Source organism: Anabrus simplex, chromosome 1, assembly GCF_040414725.1.
Source record: "Anabrus simplex isolate iqAnaSimp1 chromosome 1, ASM4041472v1, whole genome shotgun sequence".
NCBI lineage: Eukaryota > Metazoa > Arthropoda > Insecta > Orthoptera > Tettigoniidae > Anabrus > Anabrus simplex.
In genome coordinates, this window is record NC_090265.1 from 223,759,195 (window position 1) to 223,786,464 (window position 27,270).

At 41.7% G+C, this 27,270-nt stretch overlaps 1 protein-coding gene across 6 annotated transcripts in view; it reads left to right on the forward strand.

The window, feature by feature from the left end:
* The window catches only part of LOC136885915 (uncharacterized), a 446,154-nt gene that overhangs the window by 232,482 nt on the left and 186,402 nt on the right, over positions 1–27,270 (forward strand). For all 6 annotated transcript variants that reach the window (XM_067158634.2, XM_067158618.2, XM_067158642.2 and 3 more), the window contains one exon: positions 19,252–19,293. In XM_067158634.2, the coding sequence (XP_067014735.2) occupies positions 19,252–19,293 (42 nt within the window). The remainder of the gene's footprint in view (positions 1–19,251; positions 19,294–27,270) is intronic.

Sequence of the window (27,270 nt, forward strand, 5' to 3'; positions counted from 1 at the left end):
TATCGAGGATGTCCATCGTGTGTTGTTTAGGGATCACCGCTGCTGCAGGCGTGTCGGAGAGGTGCGATCTGTACATTCAGAATCTTCCGTCAGCCGTGAAGTTCTTGTAGCACATCTTAAATTCCCTCGGGACGAGTCGACTATCGGTGTACTGTCTCCTAATCCACTGCGTCATGGTTCTACAGGGCTTGTCTTGTTCATGCCATTGCTTGATTACTCCCGGATCAAGTTCATTCTTGATTATCACAAGGACAGGTTCATTGGGTTCGCTCTGGTGATTGTGGAAACTGTCTCTCGACAATAGTGCTCCTAACTTCAGGTTCCATCGCCGGGTGCGTAGATAAACGGTCTGCTCCTATGTTCGTCGATCCTGGGACGTGACACACATCAAAATCAAATTCTGCGATTAACATAGCTCATCGCATCAATTGAGATTTTGAGCCGCAGACCGAGTTCAACCATTTGAGAGTTTCGTTATCGGTGTAGAGCTGGAACTTCCTTCTCTCCAAGTAGCCTCTGAATTTTCCCGTGGTCCACACCACGGCTAAGGCTTCCTTCTCGGCAGTGCAGTAGCGTTGTTCGGTGGGAGATAACTTTCTGCTGACATACTCGATGATGCCCCTTCCGCCGTCACTCCTCTCCTGGAATAACACTGCTCCTAAGCCGGAGTCGCTGGCATCCGTCTGCAGGCACATCTTCCGTTGAGGGTCGGGATGAGCTAGACCGGGAGCGTTGCATATCGCAGTCTTAAACGCCTTGGAATGCTGCCTCTTCCTTGCTGGTCCATCGGAACGGGCGGTTGTTATGAAGTAGACCGGTGAGTGGTATCGCCTTCTCTTCAAGGTGTGGCACGAAGCTGCTATACCATCCACACAAGCCAAGGAACTGACGTATTTGTTGCTTGGTCCGCGGGCGTTGAACTTCCTCGATAGCTCGATTCTTCTCCGATTGCATTTCTAAACCTTCAGCTGTTAGGACATGGTCAAGGTATTCTACGCGGGACTGGGCGAAGTGGCACTTCTCCAGTTGACAGGTCAGACCATGAATTTGCAGTCGTTCCAGCACTTTCTTCAGGTGTACAAGGTTTTCTCGAAAATTCTTGCTGTGGATTAAGATGACGACGAGTTACACTTGGCAGAAATCTCCAACATATTCTGACAATACCTTATCCATCAGCCGCATGAAGATTGCAGGAGCATTCTTCAGTTCAAAAGGCATCAGTTGTCTAGAACTTTCCTCGACTTCCACTTGCCAGTATCCGGAGTTGAGATCCAGCGTGCTGAAAATCCTAAACCCACTTGCTTGTTTCAGCGAGTCTTTCAGGTCAGGCATGGGGTAGGGGTCATTAACGGTTTACTCCTTCAACTTGCGGAGGTCCACACACAGTTGATACTCCCCATTCTTCTTTTTCGGTAGGACGATAGGCGAAGCCCAACATGATGTAGAGGGTTTGATGAGACCTTGCCCTTCCATCTCTTGAACTCAATGACGAAGTTGCGCTTATCCGGGTTGATTGGATATGGTCGTTGTTTGATTGGGGAGGGGGGGAGTGCTGCATTCAATTGTGTGCGTTACAGTGGTAGTCCGTCCTATTTTATTGGTGATGACTTGCGGAAAGTTCTTTAAGGCGCGTCTCAGCTCCTCTTCTTCACTTGGTTGAAGATGGATTAACTAGATATCTCCCAAGTCTACGTCGAATTCCGCATCCTTGCGAGATAAGAGATTTCCATCATGCCAGGCGCCCTTCAGACGTCTCTTTTCCCAAAAATATTTCATGAGCTGCATAGTCTAGGATAGCCTTGTATTCTACCAGAAAGTCATGACCTATTATGATGTCAGGTATTAGGTTCTGAATCACTGCAACGTTAATTACAATAGGCAGGTCCATGAATTTAGCGGTTAGATTAGTCTGTCCTTGGATGGAATAGGTTACCCCGTCCGCTACTCCCACTACCCTTCCGAAATGGTATGACTTCATAAGCGGTAGTGATCTGGCAATGGTCCCATTTACAAATGAATGGCTTGCTTGGCTGTCGAGTATGGCTGAAAATTTCTTGTTGCCTATCCTCAAGATGATAGCTGGGTGAGGTTGGCCTGTTCTGCTCACAATCTGACCAATCCCTCTTCTACTTGACCAGGGTTGATTGTCTGTCGGGTCTTGAGGCGCATTCCTGTTCCCGGTCCCATACCCCCTCAATCCAGAATGGGCCGGGCCTAGATTTCCGATGCTAAGGTTGGGCATTTTTTCTTCAGGTGTTCCGTTCTTCCACACTGGTAGCATTGCCTAACCTGTCTGGTCTCTTCTATGGGTTTGCTCTTGTGTTCCTCTTCCAACTGGGCGATGATTCTACGCAGATCATCAAATGATCTCGGTTGTGATACTTTCACCAGGGGTCGAATCATCGTGGAGTAGCTCTGATGTCTGGTAAGATCTCGTTCTCGTTTCCTTCCGGATGCAGCCGCTTGAAGAGCTGGTACTTCTGGAGAACGAACGCGCTAGCTCTAATGCCGGTGGGTTGTGCCTCAGTCAGTAACTTTTTCACAGAGCTCTTCACCCCTTCAGAATTAAACCTAACAAGGAATTCCCTCTTGAAGTCCGTCCAGTTTAAATTTAAGCCATTCAAGTTATTCCACCAAGTAGCAGCTTGCCCCTTTAACCGCGGTGTGATGAGATGAACGAATATGTCCTCCGGTAGATTAGTCCTTCCTAGTAGACAGACCGATCCCTCGATGAAGCTAGTCGGGTTCTCATCCACTCGCCCGTGGAATTCTGGAAGGTTCTCTATAATCACATTCGGGTGCCGGTTAGGTTTGAAGTGGTTGAAGGCGTGGCGGTAGGTCCTGTTCGAGTTAATCTATCTTCTACCGCGTGAAAGATGCTTTCTCTCATATTCTGCACATTTCCCTTGATGGTCGAAATGCGGTTTTCCAACTTTCCTTCAACGGCAGAAATATGGCTCCCAAAATTTCCCTCGGCGGTAGAAATTCTCCCCTCAACCTGTTGTTTTATGCCGGAAACCCATATTTCCATCTCCTTCACATTCGAGATGTCCTCTTCTAGCTGGCTTACCTTACCATCGATCTTCTCAATCTGTCCAAGTTTTGACCTGATGTCCGATATATGATGTGTTAATTGATTTGTGACGTCGCTAATTTGGGATGAAATTTTATCGTCTACAGTTGAAATTTTCGATTCTAGGCTCTGTTCTGCTTTGTAAACCTGCGGGTACACTTCAGATATTTGTCTAATTAGAACTGTATTAGCTTCAGAAATCTTTGTCATCTACCTTCGAAATTTGTTGTGAAATCTTTTTTGTTAGGGCGGAATTGACGTCTGAAATTGTGTCATTTCCTTTCGAAATTTAGTCTGTTAAGTTAAATTGAGTTGTGAATTAACGTTTGCGATTTTGTCATTGAGTACCTGCATCATGCTCATTAAGTTGGAACACATTCTGGTCATATTTACCTCCTCCTCCGATGCCGAGTACGGATGTTCGTCGTCCTCGATAGAAACTCTTCGGGATCTTCGCCGTTTTTGATGAGATATTCTCGAAACCGCGTATTCAATGATTTCCTATTGCCGTCCGTCGGAAGATTTCTCTCTGCGAGTTCGTCTTTAAGTTGTACGGACATATTTTCCAGAATCACTTGAATTTTGCTCTGATACACTTACACTTGTATTCCGAAATTTATTCTTCAGTATCCTGTCACGGTCGCCATTGTATCCACAAAGACGCACACTAAATGCTGTCAAATGTGTACACTGTTTTATTTACAAGTCGTTTACACATATTCTTCACACACGCACTAATAACCTGTCATCTTGGAAGAAAACACTACTACAAAGAATAAGAAGAAGACTGGGCACTTGCATGTCAACGTACTGCCAATCATAACATGAATTGATTAATGACTTGCAATCATAACTCGTGTTAAACAACAACTTAACTCTACCCTCAAGACTGCCTCTTTATATACGTTGCCTGGCCAGGCTTCTAGAAGAATATGACACAACATGTATTCTCGTAATTTCGAGAGTCTCCAATAGCCTATTTAAAATGTAAGGATTTTTCTACATAATTCCAGTCGCACATTGCGTTGTTCTGGACTTATTACAGTACCTTGCACAACGTTGCATTGGATTTCACATCATGTATAGTATATATATATATATATACTATTAATTTTGTGTTCTTATATTAATATAAATACAGCTGATGTTTCATGACATAACCTTACAAATAATACGATCATGATTATACCTAATAAAGTCCAGACATAACTACGTAAATAATACTAATGTAAACAACTTCATAGCCACACCTCACAAGTAATAATAATAATAATAATAATAATAATAATAATCGATATTTCCATTATTTACGCATGGGTTAGAAAATATTGTTTCCAAGTTATACTAGTCTATTACACTTGCGTCAATCTATTAGCTTCTTATTGTTAAATACAAGCCGGAGTGTGTGTTGCTTTTGATAACTGCAACTGCTAATAAGTAATTCAGTTAAACTGTTATCAATTGTCGAGGTACGTGACCCAAGTGGTATTTTGTAAAAGATACTCCAGAAGCCTGCACAGTAAATTATCAACAGCCATTTTCCTTGGTTGTGACCATGCTGAACTTCTCCGAAATTTTCTGTGTTTCTGCGATAGGGCTATGTCAGAGATCAAGTTATTACCAAAAAGCAAAACATAGTGTGGTTTACGCGCATACAATCTTTAGTAATAAAAATGGTAGCTCAGGACAGAGATTCACAAAACGTGCTTGTATACTCGAGATCTGTAGTATCTCGAGGCCAGAAATATTCATTTCAGGCAAGAAATCAATACAGCCCTGAGAAACACCCAGTACCTGCTTAGACATTCTCTCTCATTGGTCACATCTATTAGATGCGTTACACATGCACACGTCTGAAGAGTGAGAGGAGGTGGAGAGAACGTAGTACGAGCTATCTTGCATGAACGAAACACACGCGGAAGGGAAGGTACTTGCTTCCCCTCCTGGCCACATGTCCTGCCGGCTCGAATGAGGGGAGTGAGGGGAGGAACCACACGACTCCTTGCAGGCAACATACAATGTTTAAGTCTTGTTTGTACACCCCACTTAGCAGATATAATACCTTTATAATTTCTAAATAGTACATAACCAATGCACGAGACTTGGATAAGTTATTGCACAAGGTGTTGAGAACTTCATGTTAGCGATCAAAAGTCTCGGTGCATCATTTTAAAAGAATAGGGGTAAAATATGTTCTGTTGTGGCCTATTTGCTTGCAACAGTCTTGTTTGTACACGTTTACTACCTCGTATTCGTTCGGGAACATTCCTAGTTAGATGGAGTGTATCTATGCTGTGCTAGTGTGTATAGTTTCGCAGTTGGTGCACCAGGCCGTGTGTTACATAATGGGTAAAAGAACAGAGTTAAGTGACAAACTAATAAATGTAATTGTATCTCTCGGATTGCAAGGGCGGACGCAAAGTAAATAAACCGCATTCCACAATACACTACGTGTTCAACAAATTCAGATATAAAAGAACCACAAAGAATTTGCTAAGGAAAGCAAAAGAAAAGATGCTGAATAGGTGAGATGAACGTTATATTGTGAAACAAGTAAAACAGAATCCACAATTAAGTGCGCCTGAGATCCGCGTAATGCTGGAGGAAGTAAGAAGAAAATGTCAAGTCAGACAATTCGTAGGGTATTGTGGAAATATGATTATCACGGTAGACGACCACGGAAAAGGCCATTTATTACTAAGAAAATCGACAAGCCAGAATTAAATTTTGCAGAGAGTATAAAAACAAGGATTGTACGTTCTGCAACAAATTAGTTTGATCAGATGAGACCAAAATATCGCTATACGGTTCGGATGGAAACAGTTACGTATGGAGAAAAGTAAATACAATTATGATTTGGGGGTGCATGTCGTTTTGTGGAGTGGTAAATATCGAAATCATCAATGGCAACATTTTAAAGAACAATGTCAAAGTGCAGCAAAAATGGGGTTGCATCTCGCTACATCTTTCAGCAAGACAGTGACGCGAAGCACACGGCTGATATTTGAAAGACCGGGCGAGTTGGCCGTGCGTGTAGAGGCGCGCGGCTGTGAGCTTGCATCCGGGAGATAGTAGGTTCGAATCCCACTATCGGCAGCCCTGAAGATGGTTTTCCGTGGTTTCCCATTTTCACGCCAGGCAAATGCTGGGGCTGTACCATCATTAAGGCCACGGCCGCTTCCTTCCAACTCCTAGGCCTTTCCTATCTCATCGTCGCCATAAGACCTATCTGTGTCGGTGCGACGTAAGACCCTAGCAAAAAAAAAAAGATATTTGAAAGCAGATGCTGATATGGAACGTACCAACCCAACTGCGAACTCTTGCCCAATCCCCTGACTTGAACCCCATATAACATTTGTAGGTCGATCTAAAAAGAAGGGTTCATGCAAGGTAACCTCAATCACTTGAGCAGTTAAGAACTATAGTCAACGAAGAATGGGGTAAAACCGAGCCTGAAAGATGCAAGAAAGTGATTCATTCCATGCAGCGAAGGTGCAAGGCAGTTCTCAAGGCCAGAGGATACTCATCGGGGTATTAAATCCAAGGTAACCAGTGCTTTTGAGTGAACTTTTCATTTTCTTCTGTACGTGTACAAACAAAATTGTTGTACGATGAAACGCCTGGTTTTGGTACATTGCTTGTATTTATATTAAACTGTAAGGTCACAGATCTGTTTTTATTTACATTTTTACAAGTGTATCTAGTACGATATGGGCAATAAAATATAGCCCAATATTGTATACAAAAGTTTAACCGTTATTTCGTTGCAATAAGTTGGTATACAAACAAGACTGTTATGCACTGTATGTACTGTGTATGTCAACTCCTTGAGGGTCAAATTCTCCAGCTTCTCTGTAATTCTTGTGTGCGAAGGCTGGCTCAAATATTCGCGGTCTCGACTATGACTTCGTTATCAAATGGCATCGCGCTCAACCATTGTAAGAAAGAATGACCCTTATTGTCAGTATACGCCCTATTACTCTTGCAAGCATTGTCAAAAGAAAAATCAATATACTTTGCACTAAAATATGCACGGATATTAAATTTGAACGCAAGAAATTAAGATTAAAGAAGGTAAATGCTTCATTTAAAGACCTAGGGCCTACCCTTTTACTGAAATATTATACCATTCGTTTTTCTTCATGTAACTGAGAAACGGGATAGAAATTAAATAGAATAAAATTACGTATCAAAAATACGGAGACAATGCTTACATTTAAAGGACGTGTAAATGAAGAATAGTATTCACAGTCCAAAAAAGAATAATGATAGGTAAGTTGAAATAAATAAAAATAAGGTATTCTCATACCACAGTAAAATGTAAAAAGAAATAAAGGAGTGCATTTTTAAGAAAAAAGTAAACAAATAAAATGAACTCTTACTGCACCCGGAAATAATTGTATTTGTATAAAATCCAAAGTAGAGCATAATCTTAAACAGTGGACTAGTTTTCCACAAAAATAATTTTCTAGCCATTCAAATGATTGGAGGAAGCTATTCGGAGAAGAAAGGAAACTGAATAGTTCTTCATTACTTTATTAATAGGAAAGGATTTTCCATTTCTGGCTTCTAAAGGAGCTTTCTTGCTCTCTAGTTGCCTTCTCAAGTTGCCCCGATTTACTGCGAGTTTTAAGGCCCTCCGTGCCCTCTTTTTGGTATCTTCTTATCTAAAACCAAACTGTGTGTTCTAGTAAGACGGTAGAGTAAAAGCCCTGAAAACTTATAACAGTTGCTGACTACGGAAGCATTTTAACGACCGGGCGAGTTGGCCGTGCGGTTAGGAGCGCGCAGCTGTGAGCTCGCATTCGGGAGATAGTGGGTTCGAACTCCACTGTCGGCAGCCCTGGAGATGGTTTTCCGTGGTTTCCCATTCTCACACCAGGCAAATGCTGGGGCTGTACCTTAATTAAGGCCACGGCCACTTCCTTCCCATTCCTAGGCCTTTCCTGTCCTATCGTCGCCATAAGACCTATCTGTGTCGGTGCAACGTAAAGCAAAAAAAGCATTTTAACTTTTGTGTGTAACTGCGTTATTTCAGCAGTTTGGAAACACGGAATGAAATGAGCTATCCGTATTAATGCGAGCTTGATCGTGATCAGTGTTCGAATGGGTCGAGATGCTGTGTGCTATTCTGTATTGCCGGAAGTACATTACAGGTCTATAAGATACGAATTTACAGGGGAAAACATGCTAATTAGGTCAGTATTTTCCTTTTATTTTTTCTTTTCATGAACTGCCAAGTGGTATAAAAATATTCCTTCTTATTATGACCATTATTTCTACCTTTATGTAGCTGTTGAATTTTAAATAACAGCTGAGCTTATTTCCCATAGGTTGTATTATTATTATTATTATTATTATTATTATTATTATTATTATTATTACTATTGAAAATCCACAGCCTGTTTCCAGTCATTCGACCGGGTCAGGAATGGAATGAATGAAGCCCCCATTTAGCAGCGAGGATAGGAATTGTGCCGGCTGTCGAAGCCTGTTGCACTCCTCTGGGGCAACGATTAATGAGTGACAGATGAAATAAAATGATATTGGAGAGTGTTGCTGGGACAGGAAAAACCGGAGTACCCGTAGAAAAATCTGTCCCGCCTCCGCTTTGTCCAGCACAAATCTCACATGGAGTGACCGGAATTTGAACCACGGAACCCAGCGGTGAGAGGCCGGCGCGCTGCCGCCTGAGCCACGGAGGCTGTGTTCTTGTTGTTATTATTATTATTATTAATAATTATATCACATTCTATCCTCAACAACCAAAGTAAAAATAACCTGGCATTAAATAATTATGATCATCACAGGCGCAAGGGTGTTTGGAAAACCGCTTCTATGGAGTTATTGTCAGTGCTGATCAAACACTTAAATGCCATACATATTGGGGCGAGATTACATCGTGCACATTTCTTCACAATTCAATTACAGTTAATTGCTTTCCTTGATTAGGAGATGCCAGTATAGCCACAATGTTTAACCAGAGAAACATCTTTAACAGTTCCCGAGAAATGGTGTTGGGAGTGACTTCTGAGTGCGTAACATGACAGGCCATACCTCATAGAAGACGAACGGATGTGACGTTGCCCCGCTTATTTTCCCCTTCATCCTCAGGGTTGGCCAAAATCTTCACCCAAACGTACCTGTTTTCCTTTCTAACCGCAATTCTTGTGATCACGAGTGTACACTCGAGAACTTTAGTATCTCGGGCCAGAAATATTCATTTCAGGCAAGAAATCAGTACAGCCTTCAGAAACGCCCAGTACTGCCTACACATTATCTCTCATCGGTCATATCCATTCGACACGTAACACATGCATACATCTGAAGAGTTAAGGGGAGGTGGAGAGAGTGAAGTACGGGATATCTAGCATGAACGAAACACGCGGAGGGGAAGGTACTTGCTCCCCGCCTGCCCGCACGTCCCACCTGGCTTGACAACAGTGAGAGAGGGGAATGAGGGGAGTCCTTGAAGGCAACAGACGTACTGTGTATATCAACTCATTGAGGGTCAAATTCTGCAGTTTCTTTGTAATTCTTGTGTGCGAAGGCTGGCTGAAATGATAGCGGTCTCGACCATGACTTCATTATCATCGCGCTCAACAACTGTAAGAAAGAATGACCCATATTTTCGTCAGTATAGGCCCTATTAAATTAAACTACCGGTACTTTAATACTCATTCAGACACTGTCAAAATAAGAATTAATATATGCACTAAAATATACACAGATATCAAATTTGAACGCAAGAAATTAAGATGAAAGAGGGTAACCGTTTCATATAAAGATTTAGGGCCTACTCTTTTACTGAAATATTATACCGTTCGTGTTTCTTAATATAATTATGGGAAATGGGATAGAAATGAAATGGGTTAAAATGACGTATACATATACAAGACAGAAACATTGCTTATATTTAAGACCTGTAAATAAAGAATATTATTCACAATCCAAAAAAGTAATTGTAGGTAATAATTAAAATAAGATATTCTCATAGTATGACAGTAAAATGTCTTAAAAGAAACAAAGGAGTGCATTTTGTAAGAAAAATTTAAATAAATATATAAAATGAACTCTTCCTGCGCACGAAGATAATTGTATTTGTATAATCTTAAACAGTGCACTAGTTCTCCATAAAAATAATCATTTTCTAGCAATTCAGTTGATTGAGGAAACTACAGTAATTAGGGGAAAAACGGAAAGAATGGTTCTTCATTACTTTGTTAATAGCAAGGGTGTTTGGAAAACCGTTCCTATGAAGTTATTGTCAGCGCTGATCGAACAATTAGATGCCACGCGTATTGAGGCGGGATTACAACATGCACATTTTTTGACAAGTAAATTACAGTTAATTAATTGTTTTCCTTGATTAGGAGAAGCCAGTATAGCCAGAATATTTAACCATAGAAACATCTTGATGATCAGTTTCCGAGAAAATGGTCACACCTCCTGGACGACGAACATACGTAACCTTGCCTTGGTTACGTCACCTGTTTCCTTTTCCACCCGGAATTCTTCTGATCGCGATTGTACGAGTATGAGCGCTTGTTGAGATTCTTGCTCGCCGCTCCGAGCTCATGTCCCCAGCACTCACCTCTCTGGTAATTGTCCACTGTTACTAGGTCCTAGCACTTTCGTCGGTCTGCCGTTCTTTTTTTTTTTTTTCATTTCTTTAGTTGTAAATGTATTATTTAGCCGTAGAATGATGGTTGATAAAATGGTTACTATCACTGCACGTCCTGCAGGCAATGGTATTTATCAAATTTTCCTTTTGTTCTTTTTAAGTGTAACATTGACATAAAAGACATTATTGATCACGTAGTACCATGAAAAACTGAACTTGATCATAGAAATATTATAACTTTTTCACTCTTTATATGCACAAACACCATATGTGTACGTTACAAACGCGTGCACTGCCATGGCCCTGTACAGTGGTTTTCGCTAGCGATGGGCATAGCACTCGTTTGGGATACTCGAGACTGACGTCACTGCTCTCGATGCATCTCGACGCACGCTTCAGTTGGACCTCAGCCTGGGCGAATATGGTACAAACAGAAACGATTAGTAAACGTTCAACATGTATTGTCGGCGTGACTCAGCTGGCTAAATAGCACAGTTGGGTATTGTTCTTCATTCTGTTCGGTGATGGTTCGAATCTTCTGTTCAAATATTTTGGCTTGTTTTTGTTTTGCAATCGGAGTTTCGGCTACCAAACACACGTCTGTTCGTGCAGAAACAACCCGTCGCTAATAGAAGTAACTGTTTAACATTACTGCTTATACAAAATAGCCAATAGATAATATCTCTTCCGCTTGAACACATGCACTATAAACCAGTCATAATGTAAACAAACCCGATTACCTCGTGGCCATTTCATCAGATCAGTTAGCTTTGTATCTCTATTGCACTGAAAATAATAATAATGTTATTTGTTTTACGACCATCCTAAATGCTAGTTCTTGACAAGGCCGGGGTGTGGGAAATTTGTCCCGCAAGATTTTTTTAACGTGCTGGAAGCCAACGACATGGAATTGTTACCCTAAAGCACTGCCTTTACTGTGCACTACACTGACAGAACATATTGAATGCAGTCGTATGTGGTCCAAAACTGCACTTTTTCATTCATTTTACTCTACCGTTGATCTCACCTCGTTTTCCGAAATGGCTACGATACGTCTATTGGTATACTGATGACGGACAGACCACGCTTCTCGATAGCCCGAATCTTTCGAGGGATTTTAGCCCTTCCACGCTTTAGGGTCTTGAGTGCAGTTCTAAACAGGTTTAGTATGGGGCAGCTTATATGCAAACGGTGGAACTGTTGGTTAGAACGGAATCGAGCTGACCAACCTTATTCAACCTCTCAACGTCAGGTGTCCCGGCCTTAGATAAATATTTGATGGTCTTGCCAACCACATACAACACTGGACCTGGACTTATATATGTCTCCATTGAACAACAATAGAAGAGTGGACAATTTTACTGCATCGTTTTATTATCATATGAAGACTTTTATTCTTATTCATCAGGCCAATTTTATTGCACAATACTCACCTGCCTCATTAGACGATAACGCCTCTATGTGTTATATTATATCACCATATTTTACACATCATTCTTCTAGCTTTTAATGAGAAAACAGCCTATCATTTATACTTTGTAATGTGTGTATTATCTATACAACTTTTATGACATGTACTCTGCCCACTTTGTGATTTCTAGCTGATGACGCCATGAAGCGTCGAAACCGGTACTAGTAATAATAAATAATATGTTGTGGACACCTTGTACAACACATTTTGTATTGAACAGGTTGAACCTTTTTAATTCTAATTGTGAATCTCAGTTCAATACCGGAAAATGAAGTTCTTAACTTATAATCAACCTTGCATACATTGTCGGTTCTTGTCAAAGAGAGCTCCGTAGAAACACCAGATATCACAGAATCCGGACAAGGATCGCAACTTCCCTTTCCTAGCAAGGCCTCGAAGTGCATGAGGAAGTTGGTGCATTGCCGCTGGAGGGAGCAGCATACGTATGGACGTAATCGCCATCGACCGAAGAAAGGATAGCACTGTGGTCTTGGATTCAAATATCAGATTTGAAGTGAGATCAAGCCAGTCTGAAGATGTAGACCAGGAAAAGAGCCATCTATGAGCCAACAATAGAATATTTCAAACACTCGTACAGAATTCTTAGCGTTTAAGTTGTTGGATAGTTAATTGTAGCCAGAGGAACAATACCTAAATTTTGTGTGAAACATCTGCAAAATCTGGGGGCTCCTAATAGCATCATGCATGGGCGCCCGTAGGATCTTTTCCAGGGGGGGGGGGGACATTAACAATTTTCTTGAATATAAAAACCAATATAACGTCAGCAACATTAAATTGTTTACAGAAATTTCTGCTTATAACAGATCCTAGATGACTGTCAGTAAGTTCAGTTTATGAAATAATCTGGTATGATATTAAACAATTGAACATCAACCATTTTAGAATTCCAGGGGGGGGCAAGCGCCCCCCTTGCCGCCCCCCCCCCTCTTGCGGGCGCCCATGCCATCATGCCTAGATAATATCAAAATTAGCGATCATGGGGTCCCTTCAAATTATTCGTTATCACCTTTGCAAGCCGTTTTAAAAGCCACTGTTCATTGCTATTTGGAACACTGGTGATACGGTATACTTTGTTTTATTCGGCATCGTATAAATTGGGAAATAAATAAATACGTAGGTCGAGTCATAAGTCATGGCAACTATTTTTTTCTCGCGAACAGGAGACAACACGGAAAATCTAAGATATGCGTTTGAAAACTTACGGTATGTACTTGCGTATGATGTCACTAGAGGTGTATGTAAACAACAGTGTGGGTCTAAGCATGCCCCCAAGTTCAGTGTGTGAGTGAGAGCGTCACAAAATGGAAGTCAACAAGCAGGAGCAACGATCGTATATTAAAATAGCAGTTCTCCGCGGCAGAAATGCACGCCAATGCCATGCAGAGCTGCGGGAAGCATTAGGTGTGCATACCATGCCCTGTAGAACAGTGGCGAGATGGGTGGAAACGTTCGCATGGAGCGAATGGTATTCAGCGCCTGCCCCACCGCTGGCAATGCACAGTGGAAACCTTGGGTGATTATTTCAAAGTTCTGTAACTAGTGGATACCTGTCCTTTGTACGTAGTCTTGTGTATAAAACAATGTTTACCAATGGCCTGTGTTCTGTCACTTTCCTACGAGAACCTCCTACAGTCAGAATTTGTCTTCAGGCACTATGCATAAGTACATGCCCTATATTTCCAAATGCATATCTTAGATTTTCCGTGTTGTCTCCTGTTCGCGAGAAAAAAAATAGTTGCCATGACTTATGACTCGACCCTCGTACATAAAGGATTAAATGAATGATGTAATATATGATGGGTAGTTAGATATCTTTATTGATCTAGTTAAGGCCATAGCATCAAGGGGTCTGCCCAAAGCTTTACGTCTCCATATGAGCCATTTTGAATTGAATCCAAGCTTTTGGCACGCAATCTAGTGATTATAAATTGTATACCACCACTTCTCCTACCCTGCCAGTCAGCATGCTGATAGTGATTTTTTTTACCAACGGGACTCGAACCGGCTAACCACTATGTCAGACTATGTATACTTCACGCCTTAACTATCATAGCCACTAGGAGGACTCTTATCGTATTACTGCATGAAGCCATTAGTTTTATCTCTGCCTTCCTCCTATGTTTCACTAAGTTAAATCGAATTCCATCCATCCCTTTTGCTTTATAACACTAGTGCTATCAGTTCCACTTTCTCATGCGTGATTTAATTGTTCTCCTTCTAATGAACTGTGTTGTTCGTAACGCCATTAGAAAGATTTCGTTTTGTACGGAGAGGTTTTTTCAATTTATATTCTATCTGCCCAGTGGTTTCCTAGGATCTACAGTTAGTTCACAGGATTTGTCCAAAACGCTACTCATGTAGTTGTGGCTTATATAGTTTTTGTTTCTGTATCAAATTTTTCCTCATCCTCGTATTGGCTATTTACTGTAGTTATTCTTTCCTGATTTTGTTGTATCCTTATTTGGATAGCAAAGTTCAATGGAAGTTCGGAGTCAACGGAAAAGGGGTGCACCCATCCCTTTCAGTGAGAGGCGGAATATAATAAACACTCTTTATTCGTTTATGACGATACAGCATTTGAACATATCCAGAGCTGTGAAAAAAACAAGCCAGCTGTGCAATGTATCAGAGAAGTCTATTTATAGAATTAAAAAGGAATGTGAGAAAGAGAAGCGAAGAAAACTTACAGGAATACAGGGAAGTGCTGTATCGTGTAAATATGGTGAATATTACTTGTCAGTACTTAAAGGAAAGGTTCGAGAATTATTAACGAAGAATTTACCTCTCTCATTAAATTGTATCATGAAAGCGATGAATGCTGAAAGTGATCTTCCTAACATATCACCTTCAATGTTACATCGACTTTTGAAGAAAATCAACGTAGTATGTGAATCTCGAAGCAATATTGGGTAAGTTCCTCATATTCAGTAGCTTAATTACCTTCTTTTTCAATAAATTGATTGTTTGTTTGTCCCATTTCTCTACGCGGTCGGGTGTGAGGTGAGGTGAGATGAATATGTCTTGGCGGGTTTTTATGAGCGGATGCCCTCTCTAACGTCAACCCTCATCAGAGGAGTTAATGAGATGAAATGAATGACGTGATATACGATAATAGGGAGAGAGTGAAACCCGGTGCCGCCACATAGCCTACTACTGTCGAATAGCACCAAGGGCTTAGAAATTGTATACCACCACCTCCCCACCCTGCCGGCCAACATTCTGATGATGAAAATTTTTTCGACCAACGGGACTCGAACCGGCTAACCTCCGTGTCAGACCGTTTAGATTTCAACGCCTTAACGATCATGGCCACTGGGCAGGGTTTTCAAGAAATTGATATTTTGAAATATTGCGGATTTCGGTAGTAATTTTGAACATTTGATGCTTGGATTCTTACGAATGTATTTAATTGTAAATGTTGTTTTTGACGCTGAAAATATTCAACTGTATGAGTTATTGTACAGTAACTTATTTTCCAAAGAACAAGCAATACGCGATGAGCGTACTACTCCGGTTGTTAAGTCTTACGGGGGGGAACCCGCCAAGTGTAACAACCCGATTTTCCAGGAACTTCGCTCAGCGAAAGAGGGGCCGAAACAAGCGAACACGTGTTTCGGCTTATCCGCAGACACTCCATTCTTTCTGAGGAAATGACTGTCGAAGTTTCCGACGTGCTGTACGTGCCTGTTAGCGCGCAGCAAGTTCAACTGACGCGGTGGCGTAGTGGCTTCTCCACCATCTCACATTTCTGCGTCCCATGTTCAAATCCCGATGATTTATTTAATTTAATTTATCTACTTATGTCCATTGACGATTACTACACGAATGTTTTTATCAGGTTAGTGTATACAAGCACTTTATGTTGAATGTAAAATTACATCTGGTATTTCACAATCAGTGTTACGTATTTGTTAATCATATGTGGCATTTTTTAGGAATTACAGTGTTTTGTTTCATTCTTATATTAACGATTCATGGAGATACGGTGCATTCCCTTGGATGACACCGATCGTAGAAACATTCTAAACATAAATTTCGCACACCACGAGTATCGCGTGGAGGCAGGTCTGCCACAGTTAGGGTCTACATTTCTGGGTGGGAATGACACTCGAAAAGAAGTATCGTCAACATTACTGAAAATTTCACGTCTTGGCAATAAGTTTGCGACAAACCACGCATAACGGATCATTTTTCCAAAAACTGGCACCTGCATTTCATTATGAATCAATCCGTGGATTTTTATTGCATCACGTCTAGTCGTGATATCCTTTTGCTGTGCAATGAGTGGAGAAAAATTGATGTTTCAAAATTCATTTACCTGACAACGTTATAGACGAAAAAGGACAACGGTATTTCAAAATATATTGAACGAAACCATTCCTGTAGTAATAATCAATGGACAAAAATAAACGAAACAAAATCAATTAATTGGAATTTGAACACGGGGCACAAAAGTGTGAGGCCACGGCGAATGCTACTGCGCCGCCGCGTCGGTTGAACTCACTACGCGAAAAATAGGCACGTAAAGCACGTCGGAAATTTCGACCGTCGTTTTTTCGAAAACGGTCCAATGTCTACGTATAAGCCGAAACATGTGTTCACTTATTTCGACCCCTCCTTCGCTGAGAGAAGTTTCTGGCAAGTCAAGTTGTTACACTTGGCGGATTCCTATAGTTAGCGTAGAATACGTTTTATTCGGAGGACACACTGACAGTATTATCAACTTGCACTTTCACTAATTTTAGCTTTTGGCATGTTGATATTCACTCACCGAAATACCACTGCAAAGGAAGCAACTGAGTCCACTACCTGAGCTAGCCAAGAGCGATGGTAACAATAGAAAAGATGTGAGACTTCAGTGTTTCCTAACAAGATCCTTGTAGTTCAGAGTGGTAGCCCATAGTCGCAGAAAATTCCAGGGTTGATTTTTGCTGATGATGTGTTATTGTTCACGTGGACAGCTGGGGACCTGCAAAAGAGCTTGAACGAGGTTTGCAGTTTCGCGAAGAAATGGTTATTGAAGATCAACAGTAGCAAGACGGAGGTGATGGTTTGTAGGAAAGGTAACAAAAAGAAGTTAGGGAAGAAGCGGATAATAAATGGGGAGGAAATAGAGGTGGTGGATAAGCTAGAGTATCTGATGAGGGTGATAAGCAGAAATGGTAGTTGGGTTGAACAAATTAGGCGTGCCAAATGGAAAGGCCAAGCAGCACTCTTCGGTACTTAAGATATTGGAAAATAAATTTCGCTGTGTAGAATATGATATACAAGGAATGGTGTTTAATGAAAGAGTGAGGAATATTAGAACAGATGGGGAGTAAGTTCAGTAGGATTGTTATGTGTTGCCGTTGTGTGCCACGAGCGTAGGAGCAAGTGTTACGTGTAAAGAGTATATTAACATTGACATGTCTAAAAGGGTGCTTAGTTACTGGTGCAGATTGAGAAGATGTGAAGGAGGCCTTATTCTGCAGTTGGCGTACCACTATCAAAAAAGAGCAATTATGGTGATTACTCGGTATATAAGTTGAAGAATGCTTTAGATAGACTGGGTTTAGGAGATTATTACGATATAGAATGGGAGAGTGAGAAGTGGTGTATATTGGAAACATGTGATAAAGAGGGCAAAAGATGTTGCAGAACAAGAACTGATAGCCGAATGCAGAAAGAGAGCAACCCCAAAGAAGATATTTATGAGCTTAAATCAGGTATTTAATATGAAAGTGGCAAATGTGAACAGGGTGGAGAGAGGCTCAATACGGTGGATATTAGGAATATATATGAATAGGGGCTGGACTGTTAAAGGATAACACGGTGTTTATATTATGTGGTGATGAAAGAGAGATTTTCATTTATTGACAGTATGCAAGGGAACGTGTGAAGAAATAACTATATATTTATATCTGAACAGCAGATGAAGATGATAGCTCAACCAGGTAATGAAGATAAACGTTTAAAGTGGTTAGTGAAAGAATGGAAGTGTGATGGAAATTTATGCAAGTTTTCGAATAGAATTAGGAGCAGATGTACAGCTGCAGTTAAAGCAAAATCCCAGGTGTGTCAAGTGGATAGGGACCATGAACTAGGCGTAGAGTGACCCTGTTGCATGAAATGTGATTCTGAACACTCGACTAGGCGCTGGTTAGGAAGACTTTTCCACTACCGGCTAACAGCGGGAGGGCAAGAGAGCGGTTGAGAGTAAGGTGTTCCCATGGAGGTGGACCTGACGTACTCGAGAGAGTAGTGATCTATTATCCGAATAGGTCAGTTGTGTTCATCACTGTACAGATCTGGAGAAAATAAAGGTTATTTGATTTGGATTAACATATTGAAAAAAAAAACTTATGTACTTATCTACACTGCCGGTGTTAAGTCCGTTGTCACCAAACACTATTTCAGGTGTTCGACAGACTGAAAAGTATTTGTTACATTACTGTTAACTTCTTTTTCTTCTACTGCTTCTCCTCGAGCATTATGTCTTACCGCAGGTGTATTCTGTCATCATCGTCTTAGCACGCGGTAACGTAATCCGTTGCGAATTGTTATTAGCGCCGTCGTAGTAAAATGTAGGATCTAGTTATGGTGCAATCCTTTTAGATATGTACGACATCTGTGAATTGTTTATCATTTGTAAACTCCTCTTGAAAGTGACCGTCAGCGAGGCGTCAGGTTGATGGCTGCATGTCTGTCACGTGTAACCTTGTTTATCAGATTTGTTGATGTGAATGTTTTATGTTTACACACAAAACCTGTTTGTCACACTTCGTCCTCTCGTGCTAACCTCAATACGAGGTTACTGCCCACTTATCCCAAGGAGGCTTTTCCTAATTTTGGTCTTACGCACTGCTGCAAGCGAATTTGCCACGTGTGACGCACATTTCATTTTATTTTCTCCCAAACCACTCATATTTTACTGTACTATTTTCGCGTTTTTCAGCTCTTAATGATCTGAGGAATCATGTGTTCGTGGCTGTCTAGGTATACCCCATCCACCCTTTATATATACTGTATATATAGCTTTTGTTTTGGGTTTAGATGGACTGATTGGTTTCTCTGTTGTTACAGGAAGGAGAGGGAAGCTGCGATCAAAGCCGGTCTTATTCCTCCGTGAGTAATGATATGCAATGTTTGATTAGTACAAGCATTTTTATTTTATTTTTATTATTTTGCTAGTGGTTTAACGTCGCACAAATGCATCTGCAGTTTTCGGTGACGTAAGCATGGGAAAGGGCAAGGATTGGGGAGATAGCGGGCGTGAGCTTAATTCATGTTTGAAAATGGGAAACCACGGAAACAATCTTGAGGGTTGTCGACGGTGGGATTCGTACCACCATCTCCCGAATGCAAGCTTACAGATACGCAACCCTAACCGCGCTGCCAAGTCACTCGGTAGTAATTATTATTATTATTATTATTATTATCTCGATGTCGTTATAGTTGGCGCTTGACGTGATATTTGGCTATGTTAACACACCACTGGGCGTAAAGGAGAAAAACACCGTTGGACATTGGGAAAACGTAATTCCTACGAATCTGCAGTAAGTTTACATTTATTGGGAAGCCATGCATATTCCTCTTACAAATATTTATTTTCATTTGTGAATCTGCTATGTAACTCAATCCTTACCGCAGGTGTATTTTACCATCATCGTCTTAACACGCGGTAACGTAATCCGTTGTGCGTTGTTATTAGCGGCGTCGTAGTAAAATATAGAATCTAGTTGTGGCGGAATCCCCTTAGATATGCACATCAGCTCTCGATTTTCTGTGGTAATGGGTTGTAGCTATCCAACGTTTAAATATAAACTCATTTGATACGAAACTAGTTATTAATATCTTGAAACTGAGGGTTGTTTAAAACTTCTATCAATGAAAACCTCCTGTAGCACTATGAGAGAGTATAAGCTAAGCTTTCCAGTAAAGACCCGTTATATCAGCGTTGTAAGCTTGTTCCGGTAACAATCTTTCTGTTTCAATAAACTGTTCAGATTCTGTGCGAAATTCATTAGCTGCAGCTTCTTATCCGAATAATTTCTCTCCTTGTATACCGATTTCGTGAATTCCATTTAGCAAATATTATTCTTGATACTGGAACTACCTGTTATGCCCTTTGCTGATTTCACCAAATCGCCATTGCCTTATCTAAATCTTCATACTGTACCTGTCCAAGGCTTCAGTACATAAATAAGTTAGCGTGGCTCATAAATATAACATTAAAATGGGCACCTGCGATGAGCTTCGAACTCAGCCCGGTTGTCCAAGTCTCACCCTCCCCTACTAGAATGATTCGCTAGCTGAGTCGGTATTGCGTTATCGGGCTGACTGGACCGTCCGATGGGGCGTTGATCTTCTAATAATTTTATAGCAGTGGAATATTAATTATGAGAGGAATACTAGTTCATTACCAATGAGAAGAGACACAATATCTTGTATAACAATTTTACTATACTAGTGAAACACATGTTATTAACATGGATATGCCATACAACGCACTTTACATATGATATTTAAGGTGGTCTTGACGTTTAAATGTTCGGTAGTCTTTATCTACACTTCATTATACGTTCCATTATTCAAACTTAGGAGGCGTTCCCTCTTGAACCATTTACACTATTTCAGACTTAGAGATGCGCTTCCTCTCGAATTATTTCATTCTACACTTACACTTATCACTTTACACACATATTTAATCAATATGGCCATACCCTGCTGTAATTCTGTTTACCTGCCGAGAATTAATATATTCAAATTATATCAAGCTACGATATAAGTCTGCTAACATCGGGTGAACTGAAATAAGCAAATATTTCTACTGTGTACACACCCAATCCTTTGAAAGTCGTATCACAACATTTCCCTAAGTTAGTCATTGTCGTATAGGCAATATAATAAACACGCTCATTTCATTAGGATTTCTATCACTACACACATCAGGATAATATTTACCCGACGTTGCTACCTGTGGACAAGCATAGAGCGACTCGAATACCAGACATCATAGACAGAGTATCATAGCACTACCTGTAAGAAATGGACAAGAACAAATACATTTCACACACACACACACACACACACACATGATGAATCACAGATGGCACAAGCCACCCGCTGTTGGTAACAGTGAGCATAAACTTTCATCGTCTCCTGGAATGAACTCAGGATCTTCTGAGACAGGGTATATCTAACCTGGAATTCCCTGCACGCTGTAAATAATTAAGGAAAGAAATTGGAGGGATCCTTCTTTTAATGTTCATTTGGAATCTATAAACGTTGGCAATATTCAAATTAACACACGTAATCGCTGTGCCGAGAGGAAAGAAACCAGCTACTTGTATTTGTTCCCTTTTACTGAAGAAACACTTTTACTTCCCCTTTTTGAATGGACTCATAAATCTCCCAGCTGTTAGCTGCCCGTGACACACTTCCAGAGAGCGGGGCACTGGCCCTTCGCACACAATTGCTTCACGGCAATAATTTCACTTCTTTCTTTTCTGGCCACAATGGCAACACATCAAGTATCGGCTCTATATCTGGCCGTAATCATATTCGTAGCGCGGTATCCACATCACGTATATTAATGACAGATTCCAAGGGAACTTCACAATATCCAATAAGGCTACAATCTGCCTAGCCACCCTGTTCTTCCTCTCGATACCTCGAATACAATGTGGACTCTATGAAAGAAGCAACACCGAAACGCAGACGTGTGAGTATCAAGGACTTCTTGCTCAGAAAAGGTAACGTAAATGAGCGTAGCCTTGATACAGAAGGTGTTAACACTCTAGATGAGAACACTGAAGATCTAGGTGTAACAAGGATTACGAGGTCCAAGAAGATCAGGCAGAGTGAGGGACAGGGGAGAAAGACATAACTATATATAAGTGGAAGTAAAATATGGTTATTCCCAAACCATGACGACTGTATTTCATAAAAACAAATATATGCACTTATTGTTATTATCCCTCTGAAAGGGCAAATTGGTGATCTACGCTACATCTACATGAAAATTTACTCTATATTTACAATATGATGAGACTTTCAAAGCTACTTAGTATTTTGGAAATGTACTCAGCCTTTCTGGATACCACGAACACAGCTTTACAGGAGGGCACACCCATGAGTTTACTCGGAATCCATAACGTCTTCAGCGATATGAAATTCTCTGGTGACCAACTGGCAAGTCACGAACATAATAGCGACGTTCCAAACTTTCTCCGCTACCAGGCGAAATTCCGGCAGGCAGCTAGATGTCTCGTTCTCTCTGCTACACAGGCAAAATTCGGCCATACAGCAGGATGTCCCGTTCACTCCGACGTTCTTGTAGACTCCTTATGTAAATGAGGGGAAATTATCTCATGTGAATGCGTTAGTTTGTTACACATCACAATTTAAATACATGGTTGGACCTGCTCAATGGCACAAGCATTCCAACCCAATGCCGGTAATGTCTCTGAAGCCCGACACTGTTCCCTTCTCACCTAAAAATGTCACTGGTTAGGCCACTACTGGGTTAAAACGCGCTTGTCACACGACAGTACTTCAGGCATATTCTATTTCACTTAGTCATGCGTAAGTCAAGCTCTCTACTGCGTTAGGAATTTATATAACGTGACACTGCCCTTAATTATGCAGACAATGAGCCGTTCACTCACTTTCTTTATATTTCATTTATATCGAGTACACACACTCCACGCACCTAGTTAGATACGTGCCTATTAATGTTAATTGAGCCGTCTCAGTTTAGGCATATATGAGGCTCGATGCACGACCTCTTCTACACTCGGACAGCGGTCATTACGGTTTCGTACCGTTCCTACTATATTAATTAGCGGCACACTGTATGCGCAAACATCTTACTCAGATATATTCACAAACTTTAATAAATCACTGCATTACACTGCTCAAATTACAGGATGATTTCTTCATAAACGACTCTCTCACAAATCACGACGAACTACTAACGAACTAGCGTTGCATTGAAAATGAACTGGTAGTGTCTGCTCTTCAGCTCTTTCCTATATTGGCGAGATGCTCGGATGCTGAGAGTGGGGGGGAAATGCAACCCCTTCTGAAAATGTGCTCCGGTAATACTCAGCGTAGAGTGACGAACAGGATATCAAATTGTAGCTCTTGTATTCCCATTTTCACTGAGTGAATATTATTAAAATAGCTTCGTAGACTCTCAAGCAATCTTAAAAGCGTCCTTTTGTCTCTGTCGGTGAATGATGACGAGCACTAGGGGAATCCTCGAGTTAGTTGCCGCGGTTGGGGCTCAACATCTGTTAGCCATTAAGACGCGCCCTTGTTACGGCGTAATTACCGTTCTTTCAGTTTAGTAGAGCACTTCTCGGTCTCATAATTATGCGTAAAATTCCCTGATTCGAATGAATGTTTGCACTTGATTATCCATTGAGCATCTTACGATTTATAAAAATTGACGGGGAAAAACAATTGAACTCGATGAGTTGGCGGGGTGGTGAATGAATGAGGGAAGTAGGGTATAATGTTTGTTCTCACGTTGGATATACTCCATGGGCTCGGCTAGTGACCTAGAATCACTGTCACGTGACAACGCGTCTCTTTCTGTCTTGCTCGTGGTTGGAGTGAGAAAACTTCGAGTACAAGCGCTCTTGCACCGCCTTGCTGCTAATTACCAGCAACTAGAGCTGGGTCGCGCGACTCTGGATACTGGCAATCGTATCCCGGAGCGGGTGGAAAAATTCGAACTTGGGCAGTTTTTATCGTAGAATGACGCGGAAAACGGAATATTTCATCTCCTGGGTATCATGACATACTATAGGTGACGTTGTGAACGGTCACAATACGTCAGTTTCTTCATTATTTCCCTGTTTCATCCCACTTCAACTGGAAGCCTGAGCCAAGGAACTAATTCTTGTTCTTGTGTTTCAAATCGCCTACTGTTTGCTCCCCTACGGATCCGTGTTGTAGTGCTATTGAGCGAGTTCCTCAAGGGTTGCCGTCCTTCCTGCATGCTGCGTGTCTGCAAACAAATGAGAGCGATGTCGCCGTCACACCGTTCCTGTATGCCTGTAAAAAACCCTCAACCTCGATCAATGGATAATCATATAAAAAAACATTATAACCTACCCCATTATAGTAAGTGTTCAACACGCCGTTCCCGTACGCCTGCAGAAAACCCATCAGCTTCGACGAATGGATAATCAGATGGAAAACAGTAAAACTTACCCCATTACAGTAAGTGTTGAAAATGCTTTCCCTCAATCTGTAGACAAGCGTTGTAGCTTGTGATATTACAATTTACCCAATGCAGTTCAACCTTATGAGTCTTCAGAATGTGGATAGGAATTGCACGCGGAAGTACGCTGTTCAACACTTAATTCGAAACACGTGAAACGCACTAAACCGATCAGTTACTGCTGTGCAAAAAGTAATCACACTGTACGGAAGATTATTGCAGACTAGCTGAGATCATGAAATCACTGGGCGAGCTATAATGGGTCGGGCGGCTATTGAATCATCCACTCGCCCAGATACGGCACGTGAAATAACCGGCAACTCGACTCAGGCTCTTACTATACCTTAGTTGCTTAACAGCTCTGCATTTTTTTAAATTGAATTATCTTAATATATTGTTCTTTAGTAAGAAATTGTATTTTATACTTCAGTTCTGAAGGTTTCACGAACGATAACTCTTATTGGAGTTTTTGCAACAAACTAGGTAAGGCAATATGGAGTCTTGGTTGTAGGCAGCTCCATATCATTCATAAATAAACCAGCCCTCATGGATAATAAGATTTATTTACACCACACACAGTTTTAGTACACCTTTGCATGTGAGATAGGTCACACTGATTACACCAACAAGACACAAACAGGCGTGATGCTCATGCTCACTCCACGCAGCCGAATGACGCTAGTTTTGCAAGCTATACCCTGATGCAATGTTGCATCGTGCACAAGGGTGCGTTCTGTATGTGGGGCGAGTTCATTCTTCCTGATGCCGCCACATCACCCCCGCACGGAGAAGGAAAGTTCACAAATCGAATGGACGGGCAAAGCGAACTCTGCGTCCTGATCGTGTTGTGTACTTTCTGGGTGGTGATGACGCATCAGGTAAGTCAGGTGTAGAAGAAATGCTAGGTTGACCGGATGAAATGGGGGTAGCAGATGTGTCAGGTGTGTTGGTGCGGGTAGGAAGAGCAAGGTTTGTTTCTATGTATGCAGGTTTAACACGGTCTGTACTCACTACTACTTCTTTGTTTCCGATCATTAGCGTCAAAGTCTTCTCATTACGGCTGACTACAGGGTAAGGACCAGAGTATGGGGGTTGCAAGGGAGGCTTCACATGATCAACTCTCAGGAAAACATGGGAGGCAGTTGCCAAGTCTTTGAAGATGAATATTTTCTCTTGACTATGGCGGGAGGCAGGAACAGGTCTTAGTTCGGCCATTACCTTCCTTAGGTGATTTACAAAATCCGCAGGGTCAAGTGGAGTAGGGGGACTGGGCGAAGAAGTAACCATTTCCCCAGGGAGGCGTAGAGGCTCCCCAAAAACTAGTTCGGCGGGGGAAGCTTTCAGATCTTCCTTTAGAACCGCACGCATGCCAAGTAATACTAGGGGTAAGGCTTTTATCCACGTTGCACTATGACACATCAGAGAAGCTTTTAGCTGTCTATGAAGACGCTCCACCATACCGTTAGCGGATGGGTGGTAGCTGGTTGTACGGATTTTTGTTGTACCAAATTGTGTCATAAGTCTGCGAAAGAGTGTAGACTCGAATTGTCTTCCTTGGTCAGTAGTTATACGAGTTGGGAGACCAAATCGGGAGATCCAACCACTTATTAGCGTATCTGCTGTTTCTTCAGCAGTGATGCTGCGCATCGGCCATGCCTCTGGCCAGCGAGTAAATCTGTCAACAGCAGTGAGGATATAATTATAGCCTTCGCAGACAGGCAGTGGACCAACAATATCCAAGTGAATGTGGCTGAAACGGCCTGTGGGTGCTCCGAAATTCCCCAAAGGAGATATATTATGCCTCGTCACTTTATTGCGTTGACACGACAAACAAGCACGAGTCCAGGCACGAGTGTCTTTCTGAATAGATGGCCAAACAAATCTATCTGAGACTAGACGAGAGGTGGCTCGGCTTAAGTTATGGAGCTTGTCAAAGAACTTGCGTCGAAAAGGAAGTGTCAGGAACGGACGAGGTTTTCCTGTTGATGTATCGCATACAATGGTAGTCGTGGTGCCCGGAAGGGTTACTTTTTCTAATGTCAGCGACGTACCACCATGCAATAAGGCTTTGAGTTCGTCATCGTCCGCTTGGGATCGAGCCAGCGCAGCGTAGTCATCTTCTAGTGAGATGGCTTCAACACGAGACATTGTATCGGCGACAACGTTATCTGCTCCCTTTATATGCTGAATATCAGTTGTGAACTGGGATATGAAGGACAGCTGATTTAGTTGGGCTGGGGGTAGTTTTTCTCTGCGTTTAGAAAATGCATAAAGCAGAGGCTTGTGGTCCGTATATATGGTGCAGTGTTGTGCTTCCAGTATATAGCGGAAATGCTGGACAGCCTCGTACACAGCCAACAGTTCCCTGTAATAGGCCGGCCACGTTGTTTGACGCGCTGAAAGCTTCTTACTGAAAAACGCTAGGGGCTGCCAATGGTGTCCAACTTTCTGTTGCAAACACGCTCCAACTTGAGTATTTGATGCATCGGTAAAGAGACCTAGAGGCGCATCTGGCAATGGATGAGCGAGTTGAGTGGTTTGCGCTAGGCTTTCTTTGCATTCGTGGAAAGCACGTTGCAATTCTGGAGTCCAGGGGACAGGTTTAGAACCCTTAAGCTTAGAAGTGGCTAGGACGTTCACCAACGGCGCCTGCAATTCAGCCGCATGTGGTAGGAAACGTCTGTAGAAGTTGACCATGCCCAGGAATCGGCGGAGGCCCTGGACAGTCTTCGGTAGAGGGTATTCCAAGAGAGACTGGATTCTCTCTGGTGGAGGTTTTGTACCGTCCTTTGAGAGCCGATAGCCCAAGAAGGTCACCTCACTTGCACCTAATACGCACTTGGATGGATTTATGACTACACCGTAAT